Here is a 26914-nt window from a genome sequence, read left to right as displayed (position 1 = left end):
GGATTAAAACTAAAAGAGGATGAGTAAATTGAATTTAAGTTTTAAAACAGAGGAACTTCCTGGTCATTACATGAAAATTCAAATTCTGCTCACGCTTCCTACTCTTACTACATGTTGAGTAAAATAATAATCTGATGATGAGCATGGCTTTGGGTCTGAAATGTCTCGTTTAAGTCAATTTGCACAAAATATTCATCTTAAATATTTTGCTATTTGTTTTTTTGCGAGATGTGCACAATGTTCATGTCTACAAAAGGCTGAAAACTCGCATTTTCAACAATGGTTTATTTATTATCAAGTTTTCTTTAATTTTTCTAATAAAAGAAGTGCTTAAATGCTCAGTTTTTCGGGTCGGATCGGAATATTAAAAGAAAAATTAAATTGCACTTCGCGACCTCCAGTTATTCATCATAGTTTCAAAAGAGCATATAATGTCCAGTTTCAGGATCAAATATCCAAGAAAAATAAAACTAGCGTTTATTTGACTGAGGTGGGATATAATGTCCTTTTCATGAGCACTGCAAACAACATGTCCGTTTTCAAAATAAATGTTTAAGATCAGTATATTTTTTTGTAGTTCTAGAATACGCATCTGATTTTTAAGTAGGCCTATCTCACAATGTGTGTATGTATAGGTGTGTACCGTAACGACATTTACTAAAACAATTGTGATTATACATAAACATAAATATATACGGTATATTAAAATTTATTCGTGTTGTAGACAATGAAGATGATAGTCATGTATTTATAAACGTATTGACACTCTGGCTATTGTAAGCGAAAAAAAAAACGAAGAGCACATTTCGACGATGCTTAAAATAAAAAGGCAACAATGAAAAAATACAATATAATGAAATGTTCGTAATGTTTTGACTGAAACCTTTTCAATTAATATGTTGGTACGAGTTTGGGTGATTGTAAATAGAATATCATCTACAAGAAATTCCGATTTTAAAACGTGCGCGAAAGTTACAGGGCAAAAATGGCATTTTTTCGTTCTTATTGGCTCTAAACTTCTGTCACTATGGTAACTGTCGATTGAAAATCGGACTTGTCGGATAAAACGTCCGGCAAACCCTTTCACGGGGGGCTCCCCAGGTGACAAGAGACCCAGGCTAAGAACACGATGTAACTATAAAAACGTATTTTTCTTTATTGTTTTATGTTTATTCATAAATGTTCATCATTTTAAACATTACATGACACTTGCATTGGTAGAATCATTGGTACATGAATGGGTCATCCTAAGCTCTAAGAGCTTGGGAGCGATGTCCATAAATATATAGGCCTACATGTACATACATACATACATACATACATAAATAAAACAGTGGCTAAAAGAATATCATCAGTGATTCGAACACCAAAGGACAGAGAAAGAGAGAGTGAGAGGGGTGATAGAACTGAAGAGAGAGAGAGAGGAAGAGAGAGAGAGAAAGATGGAGAGAGGACTAATATTAATTATGCCAATGATGTCATAATCCTACATGAGTGAGTAAACATAGCACTTCCCTTTTTAGTTATATTTATTTCAGAATTCATACTACTGAGTATTTATCAAACAATTATAATGCAAGTGATTTGAAATGGATTTAAATGCAACCGTTGTTTAAGGATTATGACATCATTGGCATGTGTGGTTCATTCATCGCAGTCGTGCCTCACTTTGGCGCATATCAAAATTTATACATCACCCGGGACATCACCGCAAAGAATATCTATTGACTATCCAAGCGTGAAGACATACCATATAAATATGGTTTCAAATTATTTGGGAGAAAATACTATTTCCAGCCATATATAATGATTATACGTTCATTACATATTTTGCCCTTGAATTGGCAATGTGTGAGGTTGTCAAGTTATTTTTTCTTTTACTCACACGGTAACATAAAAAAGCCAATCGAAGGTAATGACTCTGTGATAAAACTATGGCAAGCCAAAACTGTCAAAATTTGTATATATGTTTCTTATATTTCCTGTGCCCTTTCCTGATTATTCGATGGCAAAGACAATCATCTATTTATATTTCCTAGACAATCATAAATGATTTGAGAGCCAAATGAGCTGAAGTATGATATCTATATTGTCAGTGATATATGTAATAATTGGCTATCCATACTTAAACCACAACTTTAAACCCGAGTTTAAGTTAAACCCGAATTCGGAATACGGGCCATATGGTTTTATTGAGCTCGATGGGCTGAGTTTTTGTAAATAAGGACAGATTTCTTTTTTGAGAAAAAATAAAGAGTTTATTTTTTTGACAAGTCCATAAAATATTACAAGGCAGTGTGACGGAATTATGTATAGTAAATAATGATTGGCGAGGAATAAATTATCTGGGCTTATATAATACACCGACTCCATGTGATAACAGAAGTTACATTAGCTATATATCTGGTTAATTTACCATTGCCCGTATCTGCCTTAAAACTTTGTTTCTTTCTGTTCGATTTTAACATTAACAATAAATGAGAGACTGAATATTTATATTTGAGCGTTGAATTTTTAAAAATATATAATTTGTCTTCTTTTTTTTCACATTTAATGATAACTTGTTGCTTCTAAGCCATGTGAATTCTTTATAGTTCCACATTGATATAGTTTCAATGAGACGAAGTAGGTCATGGTGGGAAAAATATGTTCGAGTCACCAGCAAATAAAATGAATTGAAGTAGTGAAGGTGAATTACCAACATTATACATGCAAAGAAACAACGAATTGAACCTTTGAGAATTCCATATTTAACAGGTAAAAAATATTAGAATATTATTAACCTAGTATAGTTCTCTGTCAGAAAGAAAATCATTATTTGAACAACTTTCAGGATTACTCCAGTAATCTATTTTTCCTGTTGACATTTTTTATGTTAAATAAACAAATTTTAGAATTTGGCTTTAGTGCTAAAATAAAAAAGAATTGCTTGTGACAAATCCCAATCACAATAAAGAACTTGATACGCTTTTTCATTCGATAACAAATTTGCCATGGTAGTATAGTTTATTCTTTGTTAAAAAATCACACCCGTCAGAACGGACGGCCGGCCTAAGAAGGCCTGTGTGTGATGACATCACAATGTATAACAGTCACATACAATTACAGGGAAAATGAAATCATAAGGTATTCACAGAATAAACTTAACATTTCAGGAATAAAAAAAAATAATGAAAAATGAAGAAAAAAAATGATGGAAGTCAAATATTATTTCTTGAATATATTACTTCTTTGAACAGTGAGAATTTCATCTGTATTTATATTTGTGGAGATATATTAAATTTTACGATGTTTGGCAAGTGAACAAATTTCACTGAATTCCGTGGGTGTATGTAAACTTTTGGCTTCAACTGTGTGTGTGTGTGTGTGTGTGTATGTATGTATAAAATGATGTATCTAGTTGAATGCCCTGGGTAGCCCTTGGGGTGCTGCCTGTGTTATTTTCCATAGGGAGCATGCACCTCGGGAAATCTGATAGGTATGATAAATGACAAAAATACAATGAATATGAACTTTTTGTAGGACCCCCCTCAGAATTTTCTTACAGTCCTTTTTTCAGATATATATTCAGATAGCATGTTTATTCAGATACCGAGCTCTTCCATTAGAATGCTAAAAGAAAATTCTTCTCGCGGGTACATTTAAAGAATATTTATGTATGTTTATTTCATTAATATATTTATATTTACATGTATTATTTGTATTTATAGTGTGTGATTGATTATTCTTTGTTCCTATGCACTTTTTGTTATTAAGGGTCTGATGACAATTTTTGTGATTTTTGATTGAACATGACAAAAAAAATAATTGAAGTTAATTGAATTGAATTGTAGGAAGATACCCAATTACCAATCCTTTTCCTGATTTCCACAACATAAATAGTATCCCGTTATTAGGTCTGAATCTCAATATTGTATCCGCTATCGCTTTGCGTTTGCATCAGTTGTATGTATATTCATATACCTATCCTGTTCATGATCAGAAAAGTGCTTAGAATGTCAAATTTTTAAGTCTGAAATCTTAAAAAAAACATCCACCAATGGTATAGTTATATACCTATCCTATTCATGATTACGAAAGTGCTTAGAATGTCCAGTTTTTAGGTCGGAATGTCAATTTTTCAGCTCGCGCTTCGCGCTCACATTATTTGACTGTATCTTCTTTATACCTAACTGCAAACAAGTCCCTTTCCATCAGGCCAGAACGTAAAGTAAAAAGAAAAAAAAGTACTGAACGGCACCCAATGGTTATGAATTATAGAGATGTATTTTTCTTTAAAAATAATTCGTAGATTGTTTTCCTTTCTCTGTTTTTTATTTAGATGGCTGCAAGGCAAAGGCCTTCTAGGGAGTACTCAGAAAAGAGTACAAGATGTACGGAACAAACAAATGAAGGTATGTCACATTTGTTTGTATTTATTTTTATATAATCATCATAAATGAAATACATGAAAATAAATAAAACATCTACCATGGAGGATAGCCCATTTTCAGGGATATTTACAAAATATCGCTGTTCTTCCAAGGCATCCCAATTAAAACAAAGCATAAAACGAACAACATTAATTTATTGTTTGTTTGTTGTTTGTTTTATTTCCGTATATAAAATAACAAATACAAAGTACATATACATATAACATGAGATGATGAGGTCAATGTTAAAATACAAGAATAAAAAGGTAAGGCAATAAAATTAATTATACGGCTGGTAATCCATTTTCAGCTGCAATAATGCATTGCTGCTGGTCTTCCATGGAGCCAGTTTACTTGCAATATTATGATTACATAATGAAAAGGAAGTTGACCTTCAGACATAAAAGTGAACTGATTAAAAAAAAGAAAAAATAAAACATATAACCTACACTTACCCCCCCCCCCCCACCCTCCCCCGGTACAAATCAGTGATTTAGTTTCATTTAGCACAGATATATTTCAAAAATGTATTTTTAAAAGAATTAAAATTTATTCGAACCAAAATAAAATAAGAAAAAAAAAGCAGTAAACCTATCAAACTCTGGACAAAACGATCTGCAATGCAACAAATATTCAAGATTCATAAAGATAATTTCTAATGTTTGATAATAATGGAATGCATCGTCAAAGAAAGACTGATAACATGGAATTGTAGTTTGTTGTACAATGAATTAAGCCCCCTTATATAGATATGTCCTTTTTACAACTTTTAGTTTTGGAAGACTGGTTAGTGTAGAAGTGCAAAGAGAGTAATGATAAGATTAAACAGGTATTAATATTTTCATGTAATCCGGGGCAAGATTATGTACGTAATTATATTCCCAGCTGCCGAATGTTTTTTTTCCGGATTTTTTTCCCCAGTCTTCTTCGTGAAGAACGGTGATGTGATCGTTACGGTATACAGTACTCAGTATGTCATCACAGCCTATTGGGCAGACAAATTTCCTGGAGGGGGGGGGGGGAGCACTTCCAGTGAATACCATGCGTGACTATGGGATTTTGAAATGCAACCTAAACAAGTACTTTCCTTGTTCTAAAATTACACCCCTTAACAAGTACTGACGTGTGAAACCCTACCCTTGAGTAGTATTGGAAACAAAACGGTACTCTTTGACAAATGTTCCCTGAATTGACCCCCTAAATTACAAGTACGCCTACAACCATGACAACGATATCATAATTGTTATGTCACGGACGTCTGCTTTACCTTTACTTATTGGGTTTCAGACCCAGGGAACGATTTTTTGGGGCTGGGGGTGCTGAAGGAGGCTTGAATCCAGGGATGGATCCAGCTTTCGCTAAAAAGGGAGGGGACGAAAAAAATTCACCCATATTTTCCCCGATCGGCCACTCAAAGATGATTTTTGTTTGTTTCTTCGTAACAGTAACTTCTTTGCTTTATTCCCATGAAACATCGTATAATCTCATAAGCCACAATAAAATATTAAATAGTGCGAGCACGAAGCGCGAGCTACATTTTTGTGTGGAAATTTCATGTATCTTGTCCTGAAAATGGAACATTATGGGCAATGTTTGTGACCCTGAACAAAATCTGCATATGACTGATCGAAAAGGGACCTGTTGAGAACTATTTGTAATTAGCCATAAAGTGATACATATGCAATAATCAAATAAAGCGAGCGCGAGCTGAAAATTGTTGACATTCCAACCTAAAATGGAAATTCTAAGCATATTTTGTAATCATGCGCAGGATAGGCATAACTAAACAATGCGAGCGCGAAGCGTGAGCGGATATATATTATAAAAGACAGATCACTCTAATCATGTTTTGTAAATCATGAAAAGATTTGGTAATTGGGTATCCTAAATCAATAACGTGAGCGCTATGCGCTTGCATAAAATTCAGTCTTAAATTGATAATTTAAGCATGTTTTGAATAAAGAACATGCAAGTGTTTCTTAATAAACATCCGGACGTGTGTTTAAGATTTATACCTAGTATATCTGGGCATTCTAAATACATTCTTTATAATGAACATCATTAATGTGATCGCGAAGCGCGAGCTGAAATTATTTGATAGTCCTATCTGAAAAAGGGTCAAAATCATGAAGTGACTATTATGGAGCGCGAGTGCGAAGTGCAAGCTGATGTTTTTATTATTTTCATTTTTACCAAGGACCTGGACATTCTAAGGACATATCGTTATCATATGAAAATAATGAATTTCCTCTATTCCTCTTCCTAGGCTCAAGATATTCCATTATAAAAAAAGACAATTTAATTACTAGGAATTCATATAATGTTATATTTGTATCTATTAATCTAATAAGCCTATAATGACAGTTCGAAATTTATTGATATTAATCTATGTAAACTGGATATCTTAAGCACTTTTGTTATCATGAATAGGATGCATGGGTTAATATATTTTAAACAAATTAATGAGAGTGCAAATCGCGATGTCATGAAAAGGGGATTTTTAAGTAGTTTGTTTTAGAAATGCTTATTTTTAGAGGAAATACATTACTCACCAATTAAAATGCGATCGCACAGCGCTGGCTGATAGGTTTTGACAATCAAACCTGAAAATTAAGGGATATTTTGAGAACTTAGTGGAATACACGAGAAATCAAATTGCGCGAGCGCGCATGAGCACTAGCTGAAAATGTTGATACTGAAACAATAAAACTGACATTTTACAGAATACTTTTTGAAACAAAATAATTAAAATTAAATTAAATGATTAAATAATTGAGCTGAAAGACGTTTTGTGTATTGACTTCAAAATTTTATATTTTAAGCTCCATATCATGTAGGCCTATCTTATCAAACATGCAATGTAAAACTATAATTACTGACATGAAAAAAAAATATTTTCCAAGTCGTTTCCTCAACTCATTTCATTCACTCTTCTTCGTTCTGTTATTTTCTCCTCTCTTTTCCCTTCTTTTTCTTTTTTTTAAATGCCTCCCCTTTTTTGCTCCGCCAATAGGGAGTCCCGGGCCCCTTAGGCCCCCTGGATCCGCCTATGTTAATGTGACAAACAAAACAAGGTTTCACTACAATGAAGGTCGTTTTGGTGCCAAGAACTTTGATACGTCAAAATAATAATAATAATAATAATGATATAGAGTATTTCTAAAGCGCCAAATCCACATTGATATGTGCTCAAGGCGCTGAAATATACTTGGTATATCATTAAATAAGAGGTTTCAACAATAGATACTGGTCATTTTCCATACATTTCTCCTACGTGACACACCAACCAGTATCTCAGGGGTGCTGCCTTTGGAAAACAAAACAAGCAGCACCCCCTGCTACCCAGGTCCATGTTGGGTTTAGTAGTTATAGTACCACCCAACATACCTCTCTCAAATCGGACCCCCAAACACGTAGTGTTGGAGCAAGAAGTACATCATTTATAAAATATTTTAGTCTTTTCATACTGTCGCAAATTGGGACGTAAGAAGGTAGTTTTCCAAGCGACAACTAAACCCATTTTTTCATTATTTCAGTGATTTTAAAACCCTTCTTATACCCCTATTTTGAAAGAGTGATCATTTTTACGTGTTTTTTTTTTTTTGGGGGGGGGAGGTCATGCATGGTATCCACTCGTCAATGAAAGTCCCCCGGGCAAATTTTCACCCTTAAAAAAAGGAGGAATAAATATGTAGGGCCTAACAAATTGTAGCATGAAAAAATAATTTCGAAAATTGTCATGGGAGATGAGTGAAACTAATACCACAATCTAATCTAAATAATATAATTGTTTGCTTGACATTCAGTCGGCAGGGTATCGGGATATTTGGTACTAAAAGATATGACAAAATTTATGACTGCTACCCCTGGCCGGCCCTGTCATAACTTTTGTCATATCTTTTGCTTGTATAAAAGGATTACGCGCATTTGAAGCCGCGTATTTTTGCTACGCGCTAAAGAGAAGAGACAAAATTTATGACAGTTTTTGTGACAAATGTTATGACATCCACCAGAATACCGATTTTGTCATATCTCTGAGATAAGATAAAATATGGAGAAAAGACAATGTTCAGAATACCGCCCCAGGATTGATAAGTCCAATGTTGCAGTTCACCGAGTCAATAGATAGACATCCAATCAGCATTCAAAACAAATTGTAGGATGGGGGGTCGGGTGTCCGGACACTTTAATTTTTTTAAGCCTTCTTTTTTAGTCTGTGGATTACACTAAAAATACTAATTCATTACTTGTAATCATTTTCTATTTTGTTCTTTATAATATTTCCTAACATTTTGTACTAAAAACTGATGAAACTTCGCTTGTAATTTTTTCCAAATGACATTCTAAAATTGATCGTCCGGACACACAACCCGTCCGGATACACAACAACTGGCTGGGTATACCGAAGTCATTTGAAAAAGTCTTTGTTTATACCGCGTCATGTTGTTAGCAACAATTACTTTCAATATTATGTGTGTATATATATATTCCCTATAGGTACGAGATGTCAGAGAAGAACCTGTCACAGAAGTGGGATTTGTGGACAACATCTCAAGAATTACTCAGATGCAGAGTAAGTATCCACAATTCCCTCATTCAGATGAATTTGCATGATATAATTTTCAATATGAATCCTGATTGGTTGAGGAAATTTAAAATGATATTACGGGCGTTGGGTTTGCACATGTGACATGTGACATCATCACCCACCTGATGAATATTCATGACGTGCATATACCTATTTTCACAATATAATGATAAACTTTAAAATTCAATAACTTCGCCTTTTGTTAATCAGATTTGATGAAAATTTTCAGCATTTTGCTCTGTGAATTCTATATTCTTTATATTAATATATTCAACCCGGAGTACCCCTGTAAATCAAGATAAACCAGCTTTAATAAGCTTCTGATCGGGGAACGTTCACCAGTAATGTAATGAACCGAAATTTTGAGGGGCGTATCAGCCAAAATTTATAAGTTCATTGCGAGCGTGCAAATATTTCGACAAATGTGATAGAATTTGTAGCTGACATAATATTCAGAAAAAACATGACCTTTTTTCCTTTCCTTGGTCGTAAAAAATAAAAGCAGGCAAGCGCCATCAGACCCCACCCCTCATTCTGTGCTCCACAGAATTCAATATTTCAATTTTTACGAATTTGACGATTAGTACCTCCTTGCCTGAAGCACAAAATGTTAAAATAATGGAATTCTTCGTGTTCAGGGAAGAATGAAACTGGATGAAACTTCAATTCACATGACAATGACCAGTGGCGTACCTGGCATATTTCGTCAGGGGGGGGGGGGCAAGCGACAAATGAGCAAGGGGGGGGGGTAGTAGGCATGGACGTATAGGCATAATTTTTCAAGGGGAGCTGAAAACCATCACCCAAATATCAACTTCACAGTTTTTAATTTTCGAGCGAGCGAACATTTTTTTTTCCAAATTATTATTTAGTCTTTTTACATGATGTGAAACTTGCAGAAATTGTACATTCGGTCATCAATACACGAGGATATTTGGGCACCTCGTAGTCCTCGTTGCCGGGCATTTTGCAGCCCCCCCCCTCCATACATGTTTGGAAGTGTAGGTCTGGAAGTGGCACTGAAGGTGGGAAACCCAGGGGATGCCCAATAAAACAGTTGGGATCTTGCGACTTCTGATATATGCTATCGGCGATTGCACTTTATTGTCGAAATTCTTAGTTTTTTTTGTATATCATTCCAGAAATGAATTTGGATCGTGATCGATATAATTCTAATCAAGTGGTAATTGCAATTTTTATATCAAACTACTTCTTTTAATCCTCCTTGAAGGTGTCTACATGTTTATGTTCCCAATTCTGCTCATTTGGAGATGTTACAAAAGAGCTATTTGACATTGAAATCAGTTATATCCCTATATTGATTTGCATTTGTTTTATTTCCATATTATACACAATTAAAACAAAAATAAATGCATCCATTCACTCATAACAAAAATAAATATGAACGTGAAAATATATGCGACAGTAACATGATATGTCACTAGATATGGGGAAGATCACCCACTCACTGGCAGGAATGTCAGAAGGTTGGGGGAATTGAAATTGGAAAAGATGGATGTAGGCGGACAAAGGGATCAGGTACATTATGAAAGAAAGGGGGCGGTAATAACCAGAGAAATGTGTAAACAGGGTTATGGCTAGGCCTTTACCCGACAGATATCAGTACCAATTCCTAACGTCCGACGAACAGTACTCATCTACATCCAACCCAGGGGAAGATCCAGGATTTTCAAGGTGGACATTTAGTTTACAAAAATTTGACAAGCCCCACCCCCAAAAACTCTTTCATTTGCATGTGCCTGACAATTTACACTAAACTTGCATAAAGTAATAATTGCGAGCGCAAAGCGAGAGCTGAAATTTTCTAAAAATTTAGACCTAAAACGATACATTTCTATGCACTTAACAATAAAAAGGATGGGTATCTACCTTAATAAATTATGCGAGCGCGAAGCGCGAGCTAAGAATTTTGATATTCCTTACTGGACACTAGACATTCTAATCAGTTAAAAGATGGGTATCTAATGAGTCGTATGGGCACAAAGCGCGAGCTAAAACTTTTGATATTCCATATACATGTATACTGGATATTCTAAGCACTTTCAGTAGCCATGAACAAATTGGTTTCTAATTAATCAATTGACGCGAGCGCGAAGTGCGAGCTGAAATTTTTTTATATTTCAACCTGAAAACTAGACATTTATTTTCGGTACCCAGTACTATACACAACTAAAAAATTTATGAGAGCGCGCATAGCGTGGGCGAAATTGTTATTGTTATAATTATATTACCTAAAAGTTGTTCTCTACCATTTTCCTGTCCCTGGTAAGCCCAGTCCATGCTCAGAGAGCTCTAAAAGTCGCATTGCGTAAAAATCACAATTTACCGATAAATGTGTACAGTTTAATTGACATTTACCGACAAAGATGGTGGAACTAAAAAACAAATCAGTTGGAACAGCCCCGTGTGCCCGACAATTTATCATTCTTTCCGATAGTCTGCAGTCCAGTTTTTGTTTCCCCCTTTGTCTTAACCTCTTTCTTCCTTTTCCCTTTCCCCCTTTTATCTCTCTTTCCTTTCCCTCTTTTTTCTTTTCCTTTTTTTTCGATTTTTCTTTTTTTGTGCTTGTGACTCGTCAGGGAGGGGGCAGTCTGCCCCCCTTAGGTACGCTAGTGACAATGACGAGAAAATAAAGATATTTCATATAATAAAATACAAAAGAAATAGTGAGTGATGTCATCAGTTCCTCATTTGCATACCGACCGAGATATGCATAACTCTTTTGTGAAATGAAGCGAAACTTCAAAATGCCATAACTTTCTTATTTTACATCCGATTTGATGAAATTTTCAGTGTTATGCTTGTTGATTTTTTCTCTTTTTATTCAAATCAAGTTTTTGTTGGGCATGTTGAGTGGAATAGTAATAGGGAGTGAGACAGGAATTCATTGCCCATCACTCACCGTCGTCTACTAACTTTTTTTTCCATATTTAAATTCCTTGACCAATATACAACAGCTGTCCAGGCGTGGCCCTGTAGCTCCCTATATTTGGGTATATTTGGCAGATAGCATATAGGTATTAAGTGTAGTTTCTAAACCCTTCTAACACAACCGCCAGATGCATTCCTCTTGCTTTCTCGACTGTATGATAATTAATTACACGATGTATGTTTGAAAGGAAAGACAATGCGGCAAGAAAGGCCAAAATCAGAATGCATTTTTTTTTCGCACGCAAACTAGGTGCTCGAATTATAATTGGCATATGTCGACTTTGCTGACGAAGATACTTTCTCCCTTTTTTTCTTTTTTTTAATTTCTGTTTTTATTATAACAAATTTAAATAAATCACAAAATTTAAAAATGATTATTAGGTGATTGCAAATCACATCATCACAAGTTAGTTACACAAAAAAGAAAGTAACAACCATAATAATAATAAAACCCTATATACCCACTTATCCTCCCCCACCCCCCAAAATAGGAGTGTGGCAAGGTTATGACTTAATATCGATGTTATCTGAACAAAGATAGGGGATTTGGTAAATAAATTTATTTATTTATGCATATTTTGTTTTGTCTACTTAAGTAGACAAAACAAAATATACACTCTAAAAATGAAGTGCTAATTTAACTCTTAAAGAGCGTTTATAGTGACTGCACTCCGGGACTGCACTTCGGAGTGCTGATTTGTCTAGTTCAAATTTGAACTAGCCGACAAATCAGCACTCCGAAGTGCAGTCACTATACACGCTCAAGAGCTAAATTAGCACTTCATTTTTAGAGTGTAGAAGCTATGATTATGAAGTGGTTTCCCAACAACTATAGTACTGGTTATCCAAGACGACATAAATAGAGGTTTTTAAACTAACAAGTATTAGGAAACTGAGATACAAGTTGCATGAATAGGATATGATCCATAACGATATACAATTCAGTCATTATTTACACTAAGCTTATATAAAATATACATTGTTAGTTATCATGTAACCTGCTGACATTTTTGAAAACCAAATTATAAGGTGAATCGGCACTTCCTAGTAAAGTGAGCGGGTAACTTATTTTTTTTTCTTAGCTATCAAATATTCCAAGTCCTGTAGTTTTTTAACAAATGTTTTGAAAAGAGCAAAACTTGGAGAATTATTCTTAAATTCACATGTATGATCAAAAGTAAGGAAAGGTATATATGAAATGAACTTATCAGTTCAGATTCCGAATATTTTTTTTTCAAAATAAGAACCATTTATTTGAACATTATTTTGGGAAACTTCCGTTAAAAGGGATTGCCAAATGGGAATTACCCTTTCACATTCCCAAAACAGGTGGACAATTGTTTCCCCACTTTTATCACAGAAAACACAAGGAAATTGAAAAAAGCCTTGGCAATAATCTGTTTTTTTTATAAATAAGGTTAGTATCCCAATGTTATCCGAAAATGAAATAAGGTTCGTTGGGGTTCGTTATTGTGTTAATATGAAAATGAAATAATATCTGGAAGCCGGGCAGACCTTAAGGGCAAGCGTGGTGGGAGGGGGGGGGGAGAAACATCACTTCATTTTCAAATGTTATGAGGTTGCATGGGAAGGTGTGGGCGCGGCGGTATACGTATAAAGTTCCTTATTTTTTAGGGGGGGGGGCAAAGCCAAAAAGGGACATAATTATGTCAAATTATCATCTGCGTGATGTCGTTACATAGTCCGATTATTTAGGGTTTTACGCAGTTTGGATTTTTTTTTCAACTCTAAAGTACTAAAACTCGCTTTTTGGTCGATATTCTTACTGTTTATATTGGGCATCTTGTCCATGATTTTGATCGTTTATTTTGTAATGTTATCTCTAGATAAAAAAACCCCCACAAAGCATAGGCCTATGTGCTTATATCTGGATTTATATTTATAATATACACTGTACTTGTAACATCTATTTTTTTTGTTACAGATGAAATGAAACATATTTATTTAATTCATTCTCGACTTTTCTTTCTTGTAGAATCAGGAGATTAGTCCGCGCGAGCCAACATGGCCAAGGGAGGCGAGGAGGACGTCGCCGGCCAAGAGAACAAGAAAGGGCCAGGGCGCAACAATGTGCTGCACTCACTCAAAAACATTTGCAGTGCAAGAGAGCTGCAAAAACCGAGGGTCTATGCACTCAACATTGTGAGTATAGTCTTTTTATTCTAATCATCTTTGACCCCTGTTACATCTGAGAGATTCCCTACCTCGGGCCGGCCCGGGGCCTACCTCGGGTCGGAAAAAAATCAGATGTAAACATCCCAAACCTACCTCGGGCCACCTTTTAGCGAACCTACCCGAGACCACATCCAGAGGTAGTCTCGGGTAGGTATCGGGCCGGCCCCGGTCCACCGATTCGTAGATGTAAACGCACACAAGCTTTCGAACCTATCTCGGTCCGTTCGCCAGCTGTCAAATTCGTCATAGCGCGCGCTATTCCCCTCCCCAGCCCCGTCGTTCTTCGAATGTTTTTGCGGCATGCGACATGTGAATTGTGATTGATAAAGTCTTTGATTTGAGTGAAAAGAAGCATTTTAAACGTATCCTTTTCAAGTCGATCATATCTTCAACGACTGCTGGGATCATCAGCATTCTTTCAAAATCTCGGGTAACTTCAATTAGCGCGCGCGAATTATTTGGAGCCTAGATCGAGAGCGCCTTTTAAAAGTGTCAGCAATCGGATGCCGCTCGAAACAGTACAGATCATGCAGATAGGGCGAAAGGGGAGGGAATGAACACTGTGATGTAAACAGACCACATTTCGGACTCGGTCCGTTCGCGAAGCTAATCCACCAATAATCCAGTCAAGGTTGCAAGTGGACTCGGTCGGGTCTCGGGTAGGAAACTTTCAGATGTAACAGGGGTCTATGCCGCAAATTTCAGTTCACACGCGGAACCACTTCCCCCAAAGCACGAAAATTACTAAAAATAATGCTTTGTATTTTGTCATCTCATCCTATAAATCATCATGATCATAGTGATGGCAATGTCAATAATGTCCTCACCGTAGGGCCTAGTATAGCTCCCTGCCTCTATTAAAGCTAATAATAAGGCCCCATTGGCACAGAACAGAGACCATTGTCTTTTGCAGATTTGTCATGTGTGGCACTCGCACTATTGCGAGGTTATACGAACTGTCTCCATGGTCTCCACTCTGTGGAATGACTCAGAAAGACCCCTCAAATAACTGAAAGACTTATCAATAGGCCTATTTCTTGTCTGACTGGCCGGGGTTAGGGTCGATTTGCGGGGATGATGAAACAAAAATAAAATGTTTTATAGATGATGTCCTTTTTGCCCCAACACTACGTGTTTAGAGTCCGATTTGCGCGAGGTGTAGAAGGTGGGGTCGAACTAAACCAAATAAGGTAAAGCCGACGACCGAAGGACCCGTAACAATAAAACATTCCTATACTTGTTTAGGGGTTCATTTCGGGGAATATTTGCCAAGAGTATCGTTTTGTTTCCAATACTTGTTAAGAGTAGGATTTCACACGCCAATACTTGTTAAGGGGTGCATTTTCAGAATATGGAAATTACGTGTTTAGGGTGCTTTTCGAGACCCAATGGTCGCGCATGGTATCCACTCGTGAATGGAACTGGCCCCCCCAGGCTGACTGGTCAGTCTTAGAGTCTTTACTAGGTCTAGGCCTAGATCTAGACTTAGTCTAGACTTCATCAGAGTCCTCTTGAGATTTTTCAATGGTCTTTCAGAGATCCTTCAAGCAACAAGTGATCTTTCAGAATTCTTTCCATGGACTTTGCCAAACTTGTCTCTGCATGGTCTTTCAATAATCTCTCATGCAGGGTGACCAGACGTCCTGTATTTCCCGGGATTGTCCCGTATTTTGCTCCCGTGACTGTGTCCCGGCATCCCGACAAACCCTTCCCGGGACGCCTATTTGTCCCATATTTCAGAATATTGAACAAAATGTAGTTAATAAATTTAAAAGTGACAAATTTTCATTAAATAACCCACAGCTGACGAAGCAGGGACAACAATTAAATCGATAACTGTAAACTTTTGCAAGTTCTGCGGTGATTTCTTGCTAACACAATGCAGTGCAAATGAACTGGCCTCCTGCCTGTGCGTGCAGAGATGCCAAGTTCAAAGACCAGCTATGCGTGAGATTTTCTGTGAATCTGAGTGAGATCACAGACATTGTGTACAATGTATATGGGGATAGGCTGTGATAGTTGCGTGAGACAGAGATTTGAGGGGATGAACAAGAGTCCAAAATGCTTGAGTCTCACGCATAATGCGTGAGACTTGGTAGCTCTGTGTGGCAGGCTACTAGCTAGGCATGTAGGATCGAAGCAAATTCTCAATGGTGAAAACAATCTCACATGATAAACAGTTTTTCCACCAAAATAATCACAAAATTGGCGGGAAATTCTTATAATTATACTATGGATTCTCAGATTAATGATTTGGAGATGTAATCGGAGGAACAAATTATTGACTTTTTATAGATCTAGTTTCAGCTTTCGATTGAATCTTGGTGTGCACGATGCTGCGATGTTTCATGTAATCTTTAAGTTTGACAATATTTTTCACTTTGAAATTTTATTCATTTCTAAAACATTTTATTTTTTAAATTTAAAAATACATTTTAAAAAACACCAAATAAAATAATGATTTTTATTAGATGATTGATTTTTTTGTTTACTTGAAGTTTGGACTTTTCCCTTTTCTTTCATTTATATACCCTATCCTTTCTGCTTGCCCTTTTTTGTTCCATCTATCTTTATTTCCAATACCATACTTTATCCGTATTATTCATTTTTTAATTATCTGTGTTATTGTTTGAATATTTTTTGTGACTTTATTACCTTGTGAATACATCGCAATTCGGCCTTAGCCGCGATGATGTCTTGATTTTTATTAATAAACCATTTATCTATTTCCTATATTCCTTTCCGAGACATTTTCTTTTCTCTCTTTGTTTAGTTTTCCTTCTTTCTCTTACTTTCCTTCTTTATTAAATATCCTTTTTTATTTCCTTCATTCTTTCTTTCCTTATAATTACCTTGGCTTCCTTTTCCCTTCCACTCTTTCTTATTTTCTTTATTTTTCCCCCTTCTCATTCTTTTCCCTTATTCTTTGTTTCTTTTTTATTTTGTTTCTTTCTTTCCCTTCCTTCCTTCCTTCCAGTTTTCTTCTTCTTTCTTTCAAAGAATGAAGGAAACATGTTTATTTTCTTCATTATTTCTTTCCTCCTTTTTCTTACCTTTTTCCCTCTTTAAAGGTCAAGTCCACCTCAGAAAAATTTTGATTTGAATCAATAGAGAAAAATCAGACAAGCACAATGCCTAAGATTTCATCAAAATCGGATGTAAAATAAGAAAGTTATGACATTTCAAAGTTTCGCTTATTTTTAACAAAATAGTTATATGAACGAGCCAGTTTCATCCAAATGAGAGAGTCGATGATGTCACTCATTCATTATTTCTTTTGTTTTTTATTGTTTGAATTATACAATTTTTCAATTTTTACGAATTTGATGATTAGGACCTCCTTGCCTGAAGCACAAAATGTTAAAGTAATGGAATTCCACGTCTTCAGGAAGGAATGAAACTTCATTTCACATGACAATGACAAGAAAATCAAAATATTTTATATTTCAAACAATAGAAAACAAAAGAAATAGTGAGTGAGTGACATCATCAACTCTCTCATTTGGATGTAACTGGCTCATTCATATAACTATTTTGTTGAAATAAGCGAAACTTTGAAATGTCATAACTTTCTTATTTTACATCCGATTTTGATGAAATTATCAGTGTTGTGCTTGTTGATTTTTTATCTTTTTATTCAAATCAAGTTTTTGTTGGGGTGGATTTGTCCTTAAATTCACTCCTTTATTTTGTCTTTCGATCAGACATTTATTCATCTTCCCTTCCTTTCTCTTTCTTTCTTTCTTTTCTTTCTTTCTATATTCATTTCAAAGAATGACGGAAACCTTTTTTTATATCTTTTATTATTTCTTTCATCCTCCTTTTATTCTAACTTTCTGTTATTTTTTTGTTTTCCTTTATTTTATATTCTTTCCTTCTCAATCATCTCTTTTCTTTCTCTCCTTCAGTCTTTCGTTCACCTTCCCTTCCAATTCTTTATATTTTTTTCACAAGTCTATAACATTTTGTGTGGGGCTTTTTTGTTGATCTTCGTTTGACAATTGTCCCGTATTTCATTTTGTGAAATCTGGTCACCCTGCTCTCATGAGTCATGCAGTGATCTCCGTAAAAATCTTGAGAGACTGCCGAAAGATTTCCCAGAATGTTCAAATTCTAGGAAAAAATACATAAGATTTCCAAAATAATTTAGCTCATGCTTCGCGCTCGCATTAAATGAATAAGGATTATGATAATAATATGTATTTATGTTGACATAAGAAGTGACTATTAATAGCCTTAGGACTACCCCTTCAAAGAAACCAAAACTCATCTTCGAGCGGCCGATCGGGGAAAACATGGCTGAAAAATTCCGGGCCCCCCCTATCGCCGAAGGCTGGAGCTTGCCCATTGCGGTCAATTTCAAGGACATTTTGTGAAATTTACCCCCCAATTTTCACGCAAAACAAGGACAAAATGGCGGCAAAATGGTAGGATGGGAGGAGTCGAGTGTACGGACACCTTTTTTGTCTTTGGATTTAAATACTATATGACAGCCTGAGGTTTTATGGTTTCTGGGCTTGACAGCTGTGACATAGATTCCATATGTTGCTTGAGTAACCAGCATTCACGCGTGTTAGTGATATCGTGTCTGGTCTGAGCGTTTCTGGGTGACCGTGCGTAAATTAGCCGACAGAGAAAGCATGCGTAATTGGTGAACCACTTTCATTTTGCCATTCGGTTTTAGTCTGAAATGTAAAGGTTAAACGTTATCACACCGTATTATGATGGAAAATGGACTTATCAAAGGTATGTTTCACAGAGGGGCAGTTCGTCAAAAGATGCGAGGCTTCCTATGATATGTAATTGCACCGTCAGGGGTGAAATTTTTTCATTTTTGACAATGGAAATGACAATTTTTAGGCAGAAAAGTGCCTTTTAGGCAGAAAAGTGCCTTCATCGTGTACTTTTGTCCTTAAATAATTTCTTATTTTTCTACTTTTAGGGGGCACATGATGTGGGGGGGGGGGGCAAAATCTTGTTTTGCCCCCTCAATAAAATTTTTTTGGGGATGTGCCCCCAAAGTGCCCCCCTACCACCCCCCCCCCCCCCCCCGCTTCCGGCTCCCTTGACTGGGTATAGGCTACCACACTAACCCATTTTTTCTACTGGTCCAACCTATTCATGTGATCAGTAGATACCCAGTTTTTCAAATTTTTACTGGTCCGAACCTAAAATCTACTGGTCCCAAAAAATAAAGAAAACATTAAAAAAGGCGCAAGTTTATTTTCTAGCCTTTCGTTGCCCCCCCCAAATATAGGTTTTCCAGGTCAAATGTCCGCAGATTGGAACCGATTGTCCAAATAGGTATTTCAAATGTCCGTGTACACGAACAAATGTCCGAATAAGAAATCGGATGTCCGATTAGGGATTTCAAATGTCCACGTAGGTTCAAAGTGTCCATATAGCTAAATCAAATATCCGATTAGGGAAATCAAAAGTCACATAGGGAACTAAATGTCCAATTAGAGAGTGAAATATCCCACTTGGGAAAACAAATGTCGTATAGGGATCTCAATTGTCCACGGTTTGAAATAATGATGACTCGAACGTGATGACTTCATTTTTCATCTTTCACTTTTTCATTTTCTGTCACTCACCCTTCCCTTTTTCTTCCTGCTCGATCTATCCATTTGTTAGGCAAGGGATTTCGCCCCCCCCCCCCTCGTTTCACAAATTTGCTGACCTCCTTGATTTTTATCCTTATTTCTATTTATTTATTTATTCATCTTTTATCTCCTTTTTTGGTGGGGGTGGGTCTTGGCCCTGTATGTTTTCATCGTCTTATTTATTTTTGTATACAAATATCAAATAGTGATTTCAATAGTCTCTATGGGTGTAAAATTTCAAGTTTCTTGCATATTCTGTTGTTATTTACCAAATAATTACATTCCTTCCACTACATATTGAACGCCACGCAAGATTATCTGCAGACAAACTACAGATATATTATTTCAATTTTTTTCTCCAACCCAGAATATACAAATCTATGGCATTTAATTTCATCATTCATATGAAAAACTCATTATTTGTGAAAATGTTTGTTCCTCATGCACAGTTATGAAACCTATTTAACTCATAAAAATAATTGTTTAATTCTTCTTATAAAGTATTAGTTTATATATATATAGATAAATTTTCTCAGTCTCTCACCCATCCCAAACATTTATCTTCTTGCAGGCACAAATACAAATTATTTCTATTTATGTCTGTATTTTTATAATGAATATACCTACAACCTTATTTTCTGTGCCATGTGCTAAATCATCTCTTCATGAAAATGTATGTTAATTCAAAACGGTTGTTTCATATACTCATTTGCATTACCTGCAAACGTGTAACAATCTTGAATGCTGTTAGAAATCCTCTTAATTATATTTTGGTAATTCAGATAAACATCTTAGACGAAATAATTTTCAAAGTTGGATTTAATTTTGATTACTTTAAGTCGATTTGATTAGATGGGGTGGGTAGGGTGTATCTAACTCGATATATGCAGTAATCATTTTGATAGGCTCACTCTTGCAGGGTAGCAATTTCAAGTTTTTGTTGTTAAAACAAAAATCATTATGCAACTAACTCTGATTTATTAAAAGTACCTCCTAATAATTCAAACAATAGTTCTGTCATGTTTATTAACGATTATTTATTTTTTCATATCTTTTTCATCATTAATTACCTTGTTTTGGACCCTATATGGTAGGCTAGCAGTGTGATCGATGAGAACAGATATTTAGACATAACAATCAATTTCAACGCATTTGCCTTTAAGTAAATGTTATTTATGTTACACTCTCGTTATATGAAGCATGTTTGTTTCTGTTAATCTTTCTATATATTTTAAAGTATCCTCCCCCTTTTCTTTCAATAAACCAAATTGTAATTGGTTTTTACTTTATTGTTTGAATAATCTTTACTACTGAACAGAATTTCGATACTTAATTGTGTACATTTGTCATACATTATAAGAAAAAAATCAATCTCTTTTCAGCATCATTAGCAAATGGACATTTGAATTACCTAAACGACATTTGATTTACCTATGTACGACTTGATGTCTTAATTTATGCATGATTATGTAACATTTGCTATTCAACGGATATTTGAATTCCCTATGGACATCTTATTTACCTATTAGGACATTTGATTTGCAAGATGGACATTTGATTTACCTATTGAAAATAAGTTCTATTGTGCGGACATTTGAATTCTCTAAGGACATTTTATTCATCTATTGGGATACAAGTCTGGCTAATGGGACATTTGAAATCCCTATTGACATTTGAATTACCTAATCGGACACTTGCTCTGACACGGCGGACATTTGACCTGGAAAACCTATAAAAAGAAGGAATGAAGGACAAAAAGAAAGCATGACAGAAACGAAGGAAAGAAAGAAGAAAGGAAGGAAAAGAAAGAATAAAAGAAAGCAAGGAAGGATAGGAAGGAAAAGAAAGAAAGAACGAAAGGAAGGACTCGGGTGAAAAAAAAAGAAACGATAGATGTGGAGGAAGGAAGAAAAAAAAGAAAAGGTAAAGAAAGGATAGATGTGAAGGAAGGAAAAAAATAAAGAACTAAAGAAGGAAAGAAGGAAAGGAAGGAATAAAGAAGGAACAAAAAGAGAAAGAAAGAAAAAAAGAAATGAAGGAAAGAAATGAAGCAAGCAATACAGAAAGAAAGAACAAATCCAGAAAGTAGTAAAGGAAAGAAAGAAGAAGCAATAAAAAAGAAAGGGTAAAAGGAGAGATGGAGAGGACAAAAGAAAGAGAGGAAAGAAGGATTGAAAGAAGGAAGAAATGAATCTAGGAAGAAATAAAGGAAATGTAAAATGATAGAAGGAAAGAAATAAATAAAGGAAGGAAGGGAAGGAAAGAAGCAAGTAATATAAAAAGAAGTAAAAGAATAGATGAAAGGAAGAAAAAAAGAAAGACTGAGAGACAGAAATGAAGGAATGAAAGAATAAAGCAGAGAAAGGAAGCAAGCAGTCAAAAAAAGGAAAGGTAAAAGGATACATTGAACAAAGGGAAAAGGAAAGGACAAGACAGATAGAAGAAAGGAAGGAATGAAATAATAAATATAAGAAAGAGAGGGCTGAAAGAAGGAAGAAATAAACAAACAAGGGGTAAATAAATGATGGATGGAAGAAAGAAATGAAGAAAGTAACGAAGAATAAAGGAAAGAAAAGGGTAAAAAGAAAGAAGGAAAGAAAGGAAGAAGAGAAGAATATAGGATGGATGGACTCAAGTATTAAAGAAAGAAAAATATCAAAAAAGAAAGACAGAAAGAAAGGAAGGAAAAAAGGAAGGAAGGAAAGAAAGAAAGAGAAAACAGAAATAGAGAAAAAATATTTTTTTATAGGGATAGAAAGAATGAAAGAACAAATTAAAGAAAAAAGGGAAAATAAAAAAAGACAGTAAAAAAAATGAAAGAAGAGAGGGAAGAAACAAAGAAAGAAGGAAAGAAAGATAAGAAGAAAACAGAGGAAGAAAGCTAAAACTATCATCATAAATAATTCATTAGTATCTTTTCGGCTCAATTGAAATAGGTACGAAAGAAAGTCAGAAACCAATGCATATGTGGGGCTCATCTGTATTCAGACGATATCACCCGAAACCCGATCTGTTTGAACCAAACAGAAGTGAAAATTTTTCCTTTTACTGCTTCCAAATGACAGAGTTACTCCAATTTTTAGGAAATATGGACATTATAAGAGCCTTTCATGAGTATGAACCGTAAATTTTGACAGTTCTGTGAGAGATTTCTGCCAAAGTTTAACCAAGTCACATGAAGTTTCGTTCGCGCAGCCAGTAGAGAATTTACCATGTAGGTTGTGTGGCTGGCTACAGCTACATGTACACTGTATCTACTCTAGTAACACTTAACGTGCGATTCATTCTGTGTGTATTCTGTGTGTGAATTACAGAATTTATTGGGGTGAAATTGTTTGCAGTAAATTTGACCATTTCTGGAAAAGTTATTGGCCCAACAATGGTTTTAATTATTGGTCATGTCACACCCTTAAAAATCTTGCTATTTTTGGAAAAATTACTAGCCTGACAATAATATTTTTACTGGTCATGTCGGACCAGTAAATCTTCCTATTTCTGAAAATCTACTGGCCCGACAGCGATTTTTACCGGTCTGGGACCGTTGGACCGCCGCTAGTGTCGAGCCCTGGACTATACCTTGAGACACCCCAAGATTGTAAGGACACTTGCCCATTTTCGCAAACTTCTATTTACCATATTTCAAGGACGGCATTTATACCCTTTCCTCATTAGAGGAGATTGCTACACAAAGTGGTCAGTCCTTTAACTAAAGATCCAAGAGCCATATCACTCTGATACAATAATCCAAAAGAACTTGTATTTTTCTTGAAAATAAAAAAAGTAGAATTCTTTGTAAAAATGTCCACATGACTTGTCCACATAAAGATACAGGGCATGCAGTGAAAAGCAAAAAAGACCATGACCAAACAGTTGAACCTCGTTATAATGAGGTCTTTGGGACCAGAGAAATTACCTCTTTATTTCAAATCCTTGTTATACATGCATGTGATTCGTCACATCGAAATGAAAGAGAAGTAGCAAATCAAAATTCCTAGATATTCGACAAACTAATAAAGTCAAAATTTTGAAGATTTTTTTTTTAATTTTCAGATTCTTCCATGTTTCATAATTACTCTGCACAAAAAATAAGTGAATTTGATGACGGGAAAGTAATAAAAAAACAGTTTTTCTGCGAGTGTTATTTCGGTCAGTTCGAAATTATTTGATACTTGGCACACTCGACTTGATCGAATTTCGCTTCATACTAAGCTCCGCCCCTAGCAACGTACGCCATTGTTGATTGTCTATTCATTTTAACTCAAGTACAGCTGGCGGCGTCCGCCGACCATCCGCTCGGCGATGTTTTTTTCTCAAAATGCACAAAATAGCAACAAATTAATCCCAAATCCTCAACAAAATACGAATATCAACTGAAAAAACACGATCTCACTTTGCAACAACAATCATAACAATCAACGCATCGCAACTACACTCGATCGTATCCAAATTAGTTTACACTCACGTCCGCATAGAAGGCAGAATACGGCCGTGTGTTGCTGCCCTCTGCGTTCGGTCATAATATAATGATCACAGTGAGTCATAAAATCCAAAATGACTGATATTCGGAAGTCGTCTACTGCTCAAAACGATGTCCGAAAAGTTCCCAAATATGCGATAAAATCCTATTTAACAATAAAATAATGCTAATAGTATGAAAGGTGAGATACTTTTGACTTCGAATCTCTTCGCTTAAAATGGATTTTAAAGCGATGTTATTACATTGGTAGATGCAAAATTTGAGCAGCGCTAGCATTTTGACATCGCTACTCATTGCGTATTGGTTTTCTATGTAAACGGAATTGTCAATTTTTCTTGTACACAAAGTCTATGGGGAAACGGAATTTAGTTTCAGACATGGTGAAACGGAATTTGAGATTTCTGAAATGGAAAAGGCAAGTTTTAGAAATGGAAAATCACTGTCCCTAAAATTGAAAAGGGGGCTTCTTGTCAAAAGTTAACAAATGGGATTCAAATTCTAAAGGGAGCTTTTTTTAGTAATGGTAGCCAGGGGGGCGGTGGGGGCAGTTGTCCCCCCAAGGCCCAAACGTCCCCAAAATTATAGTCGACCTACTATATGCGTACATGCATGTATTACAGGAAAGAAAAAGAAATCATATTGATGGAAACATAATTACTGAACAAATGCAAAGCTTTTCACACAAAGAGGTCTTCGTTGTCAAGGATATGTTGCACAAGACAGAAGAAAAAAATAGAGGGGACGACAAGACGTAGAAGACAAGACAAAACAAGAGACAGGACAGTACAAGACAACTATTTTTTTAAAAGGAGTAAAACTAAGAATGGGAAAGGGCTGACCATGAACCAGCTTGATCTGGTGAAATAATAAGATATGACTGGACAATATAGATGAAAAAAGATAAAATAAAAGTGAAAAAATGTAAGGATTATAATCAAGATAATGAAGCGTTAGTTCCGGTGCGAAGAATTATAGGAATTAAGCAGGATAAGTTTGAGTTTACGTTTGAATGAATTCTAAGAGACACTGTCTTTAACATTAGCGAGTGAGTTCCAGAATTTAGGACTGTTGAATAGGAATGTATTTTTGGCCAGTAAAGTTCTGTAAAGTGGAATGTGAAGTTTGTCAGAGTGTCTCGTGGGGTAGTTATGATAAAATTGATTTTTAGGGAACATGGCATCAAAAATCAAATTCAATGGGAAAAGTGACACTGTAAGCATCAAGTTGCTTCAACCTTGACACAAAAGGTGAAATTACCAGATGAAAGCACTGGTTCAAATGTTTACTGGTCAAAAAGCAAGGTGCTTCGGTATGAGTTAGTTCATTGTGGAATACATGTATGTGCTTTCGCACCTGTAGGTCCAAACGTGATGAGAACTGGTCATCTAATAAGAAAGTAGATCGAACAGACAGAAAAGGCTCCACTAAAATTTGTTTAAAAGTGAAAATTGTTTGACATGCCATTACTTTTATTATGGTTTCATGGATACACAATGCAATCATATTGAGCTTTCTTTCATTTTGTGACTTAAAAGGGATTTAAAAAAAACCAAGCAGAGTCTCGCGTGCCGGATTGAGAAGCTCTGCGGGCTGTAGTTTGAGAAGCCCTGCACTATCGTATTCTCTGACAGGTGATACTGGACAATATTTTAGGTTCTGCAGAGTTCTGCTGCTACGTCATATTATTGTCATCAAATTTGGTACCCACAGGCAAAATATAGTCATTGTCCCCATGACAATTGTATTTGTCAAATATCTTGTGAGCTCTATATATCGCAATGACTGATGACGCGGTGGGTTCGGGGGACACATATGCTCAGCTGCGCGACCCGCCAAGCATTTCTAGTTTGTGTGTCTAATTTCGAAACAAAAAAGGAAACAAGAAGGCGCACTCGACTGTTAGTTTTATGAAGGCGAAACAGAAGAAGGAAACAGATTCTGATTCAATTTGGTGTTTTTCAAAGGGAAAACTAAAAATCAAAATAAAAACAAACCTTTTGCTGTTTTCACGTTTTTACATATTTAATTCTCGAATCAAAATATTGAAAAAATGACTGTTTTTCTATTTTAAATCTTGAGAAAAGAATCAATTTTCACCCGGGGGGGCCACTTACATTGATGAGTGGATACCATGCGCAACCAAAAAAACACGTAAAAAGGATGTCTTTTTCACGATAAGGCACATTACGTACGTAACGTGATAAGGGTGTCAAAAAACACAAAAGTAATGAAAAAAAGGGTATCTATTTCGCTATGAAAATTACGTGTTTAGGGTCGAATTTGCGGGGATGATAAAACACAAAATGTTTTATAAGGATGTCATTTTTGCCTTGAAACTTTGTGTTTAGAGTCCGATTTTCGCGAGGTGTAGAAGGTGGGGTCGTACTAAACCAAATAATGTAAAGCCGACGACCGAAGGACCCGTAACATTAAAATATTCCTGTACTTGTTTAGGGGTTCATTTCAGGGAATATTTGCCAAGAGGATCGTTTTGTTTCCAATACTTGTTAAGGGTAGGATTCACACGGCAATACTTGTTAAGGGGTACATTTTCAGAATATGGAAATTATGTGTTTAGGGTGCTTTTCGAGACCCCATGGTCGCGCATGGTATCCACTCGTGAATGGAAGTGGCAACCCCGGGATTTTCACTCGATATTTCGTTTTTGCATTTTCTGTTTCTA

General features: G+C 35.6%; 1 protein-coding gene across 1 annotated transcript in view; it reads left to right on the top strand.

Moving 5' to 3' along the window:
* Positions 1 to 26914, top strand: part of LOC121430169 — a 48889-nt gene that overhangs the window by 12459 nt on the left and 9516 nt on the right. Inside the window, exons 3-5 of the mRNA XM_041627447.1 lie at positions 4322 to 4394; positions 8910 to 8985; positions 13949 to 14115. Of these exons, the coding sequence (XP_041483381.1) occupies positions 4322 to 4394; positions 8910 to 8985; positions 13949 to 14115 (316 nt within the window). The remainder of the gene's footprint in view (positions 1 to 4321; positions 4395 to 8909; positions 8986 to 13948; positions 14116 to 26914) is intronic.

Source organism: Lytechinus variegatus, chromosome 16, assembly GCF_018143015.1.
Source record: "Lytechinus variegatus isolate NC3 chromosome 16, Lvar_3.0, whole genome shotgun sequence".
Lineage (NCBI taxonomy): Eukaryota > Metazoa > Echinodermata > Echinoidea > Temnopleuroida > Toxopneustidae > Lytechinus > Lytechinus variegatus.
This window is presented reverse-complemented; position numbering and strand designations above follow the sequence as displayed.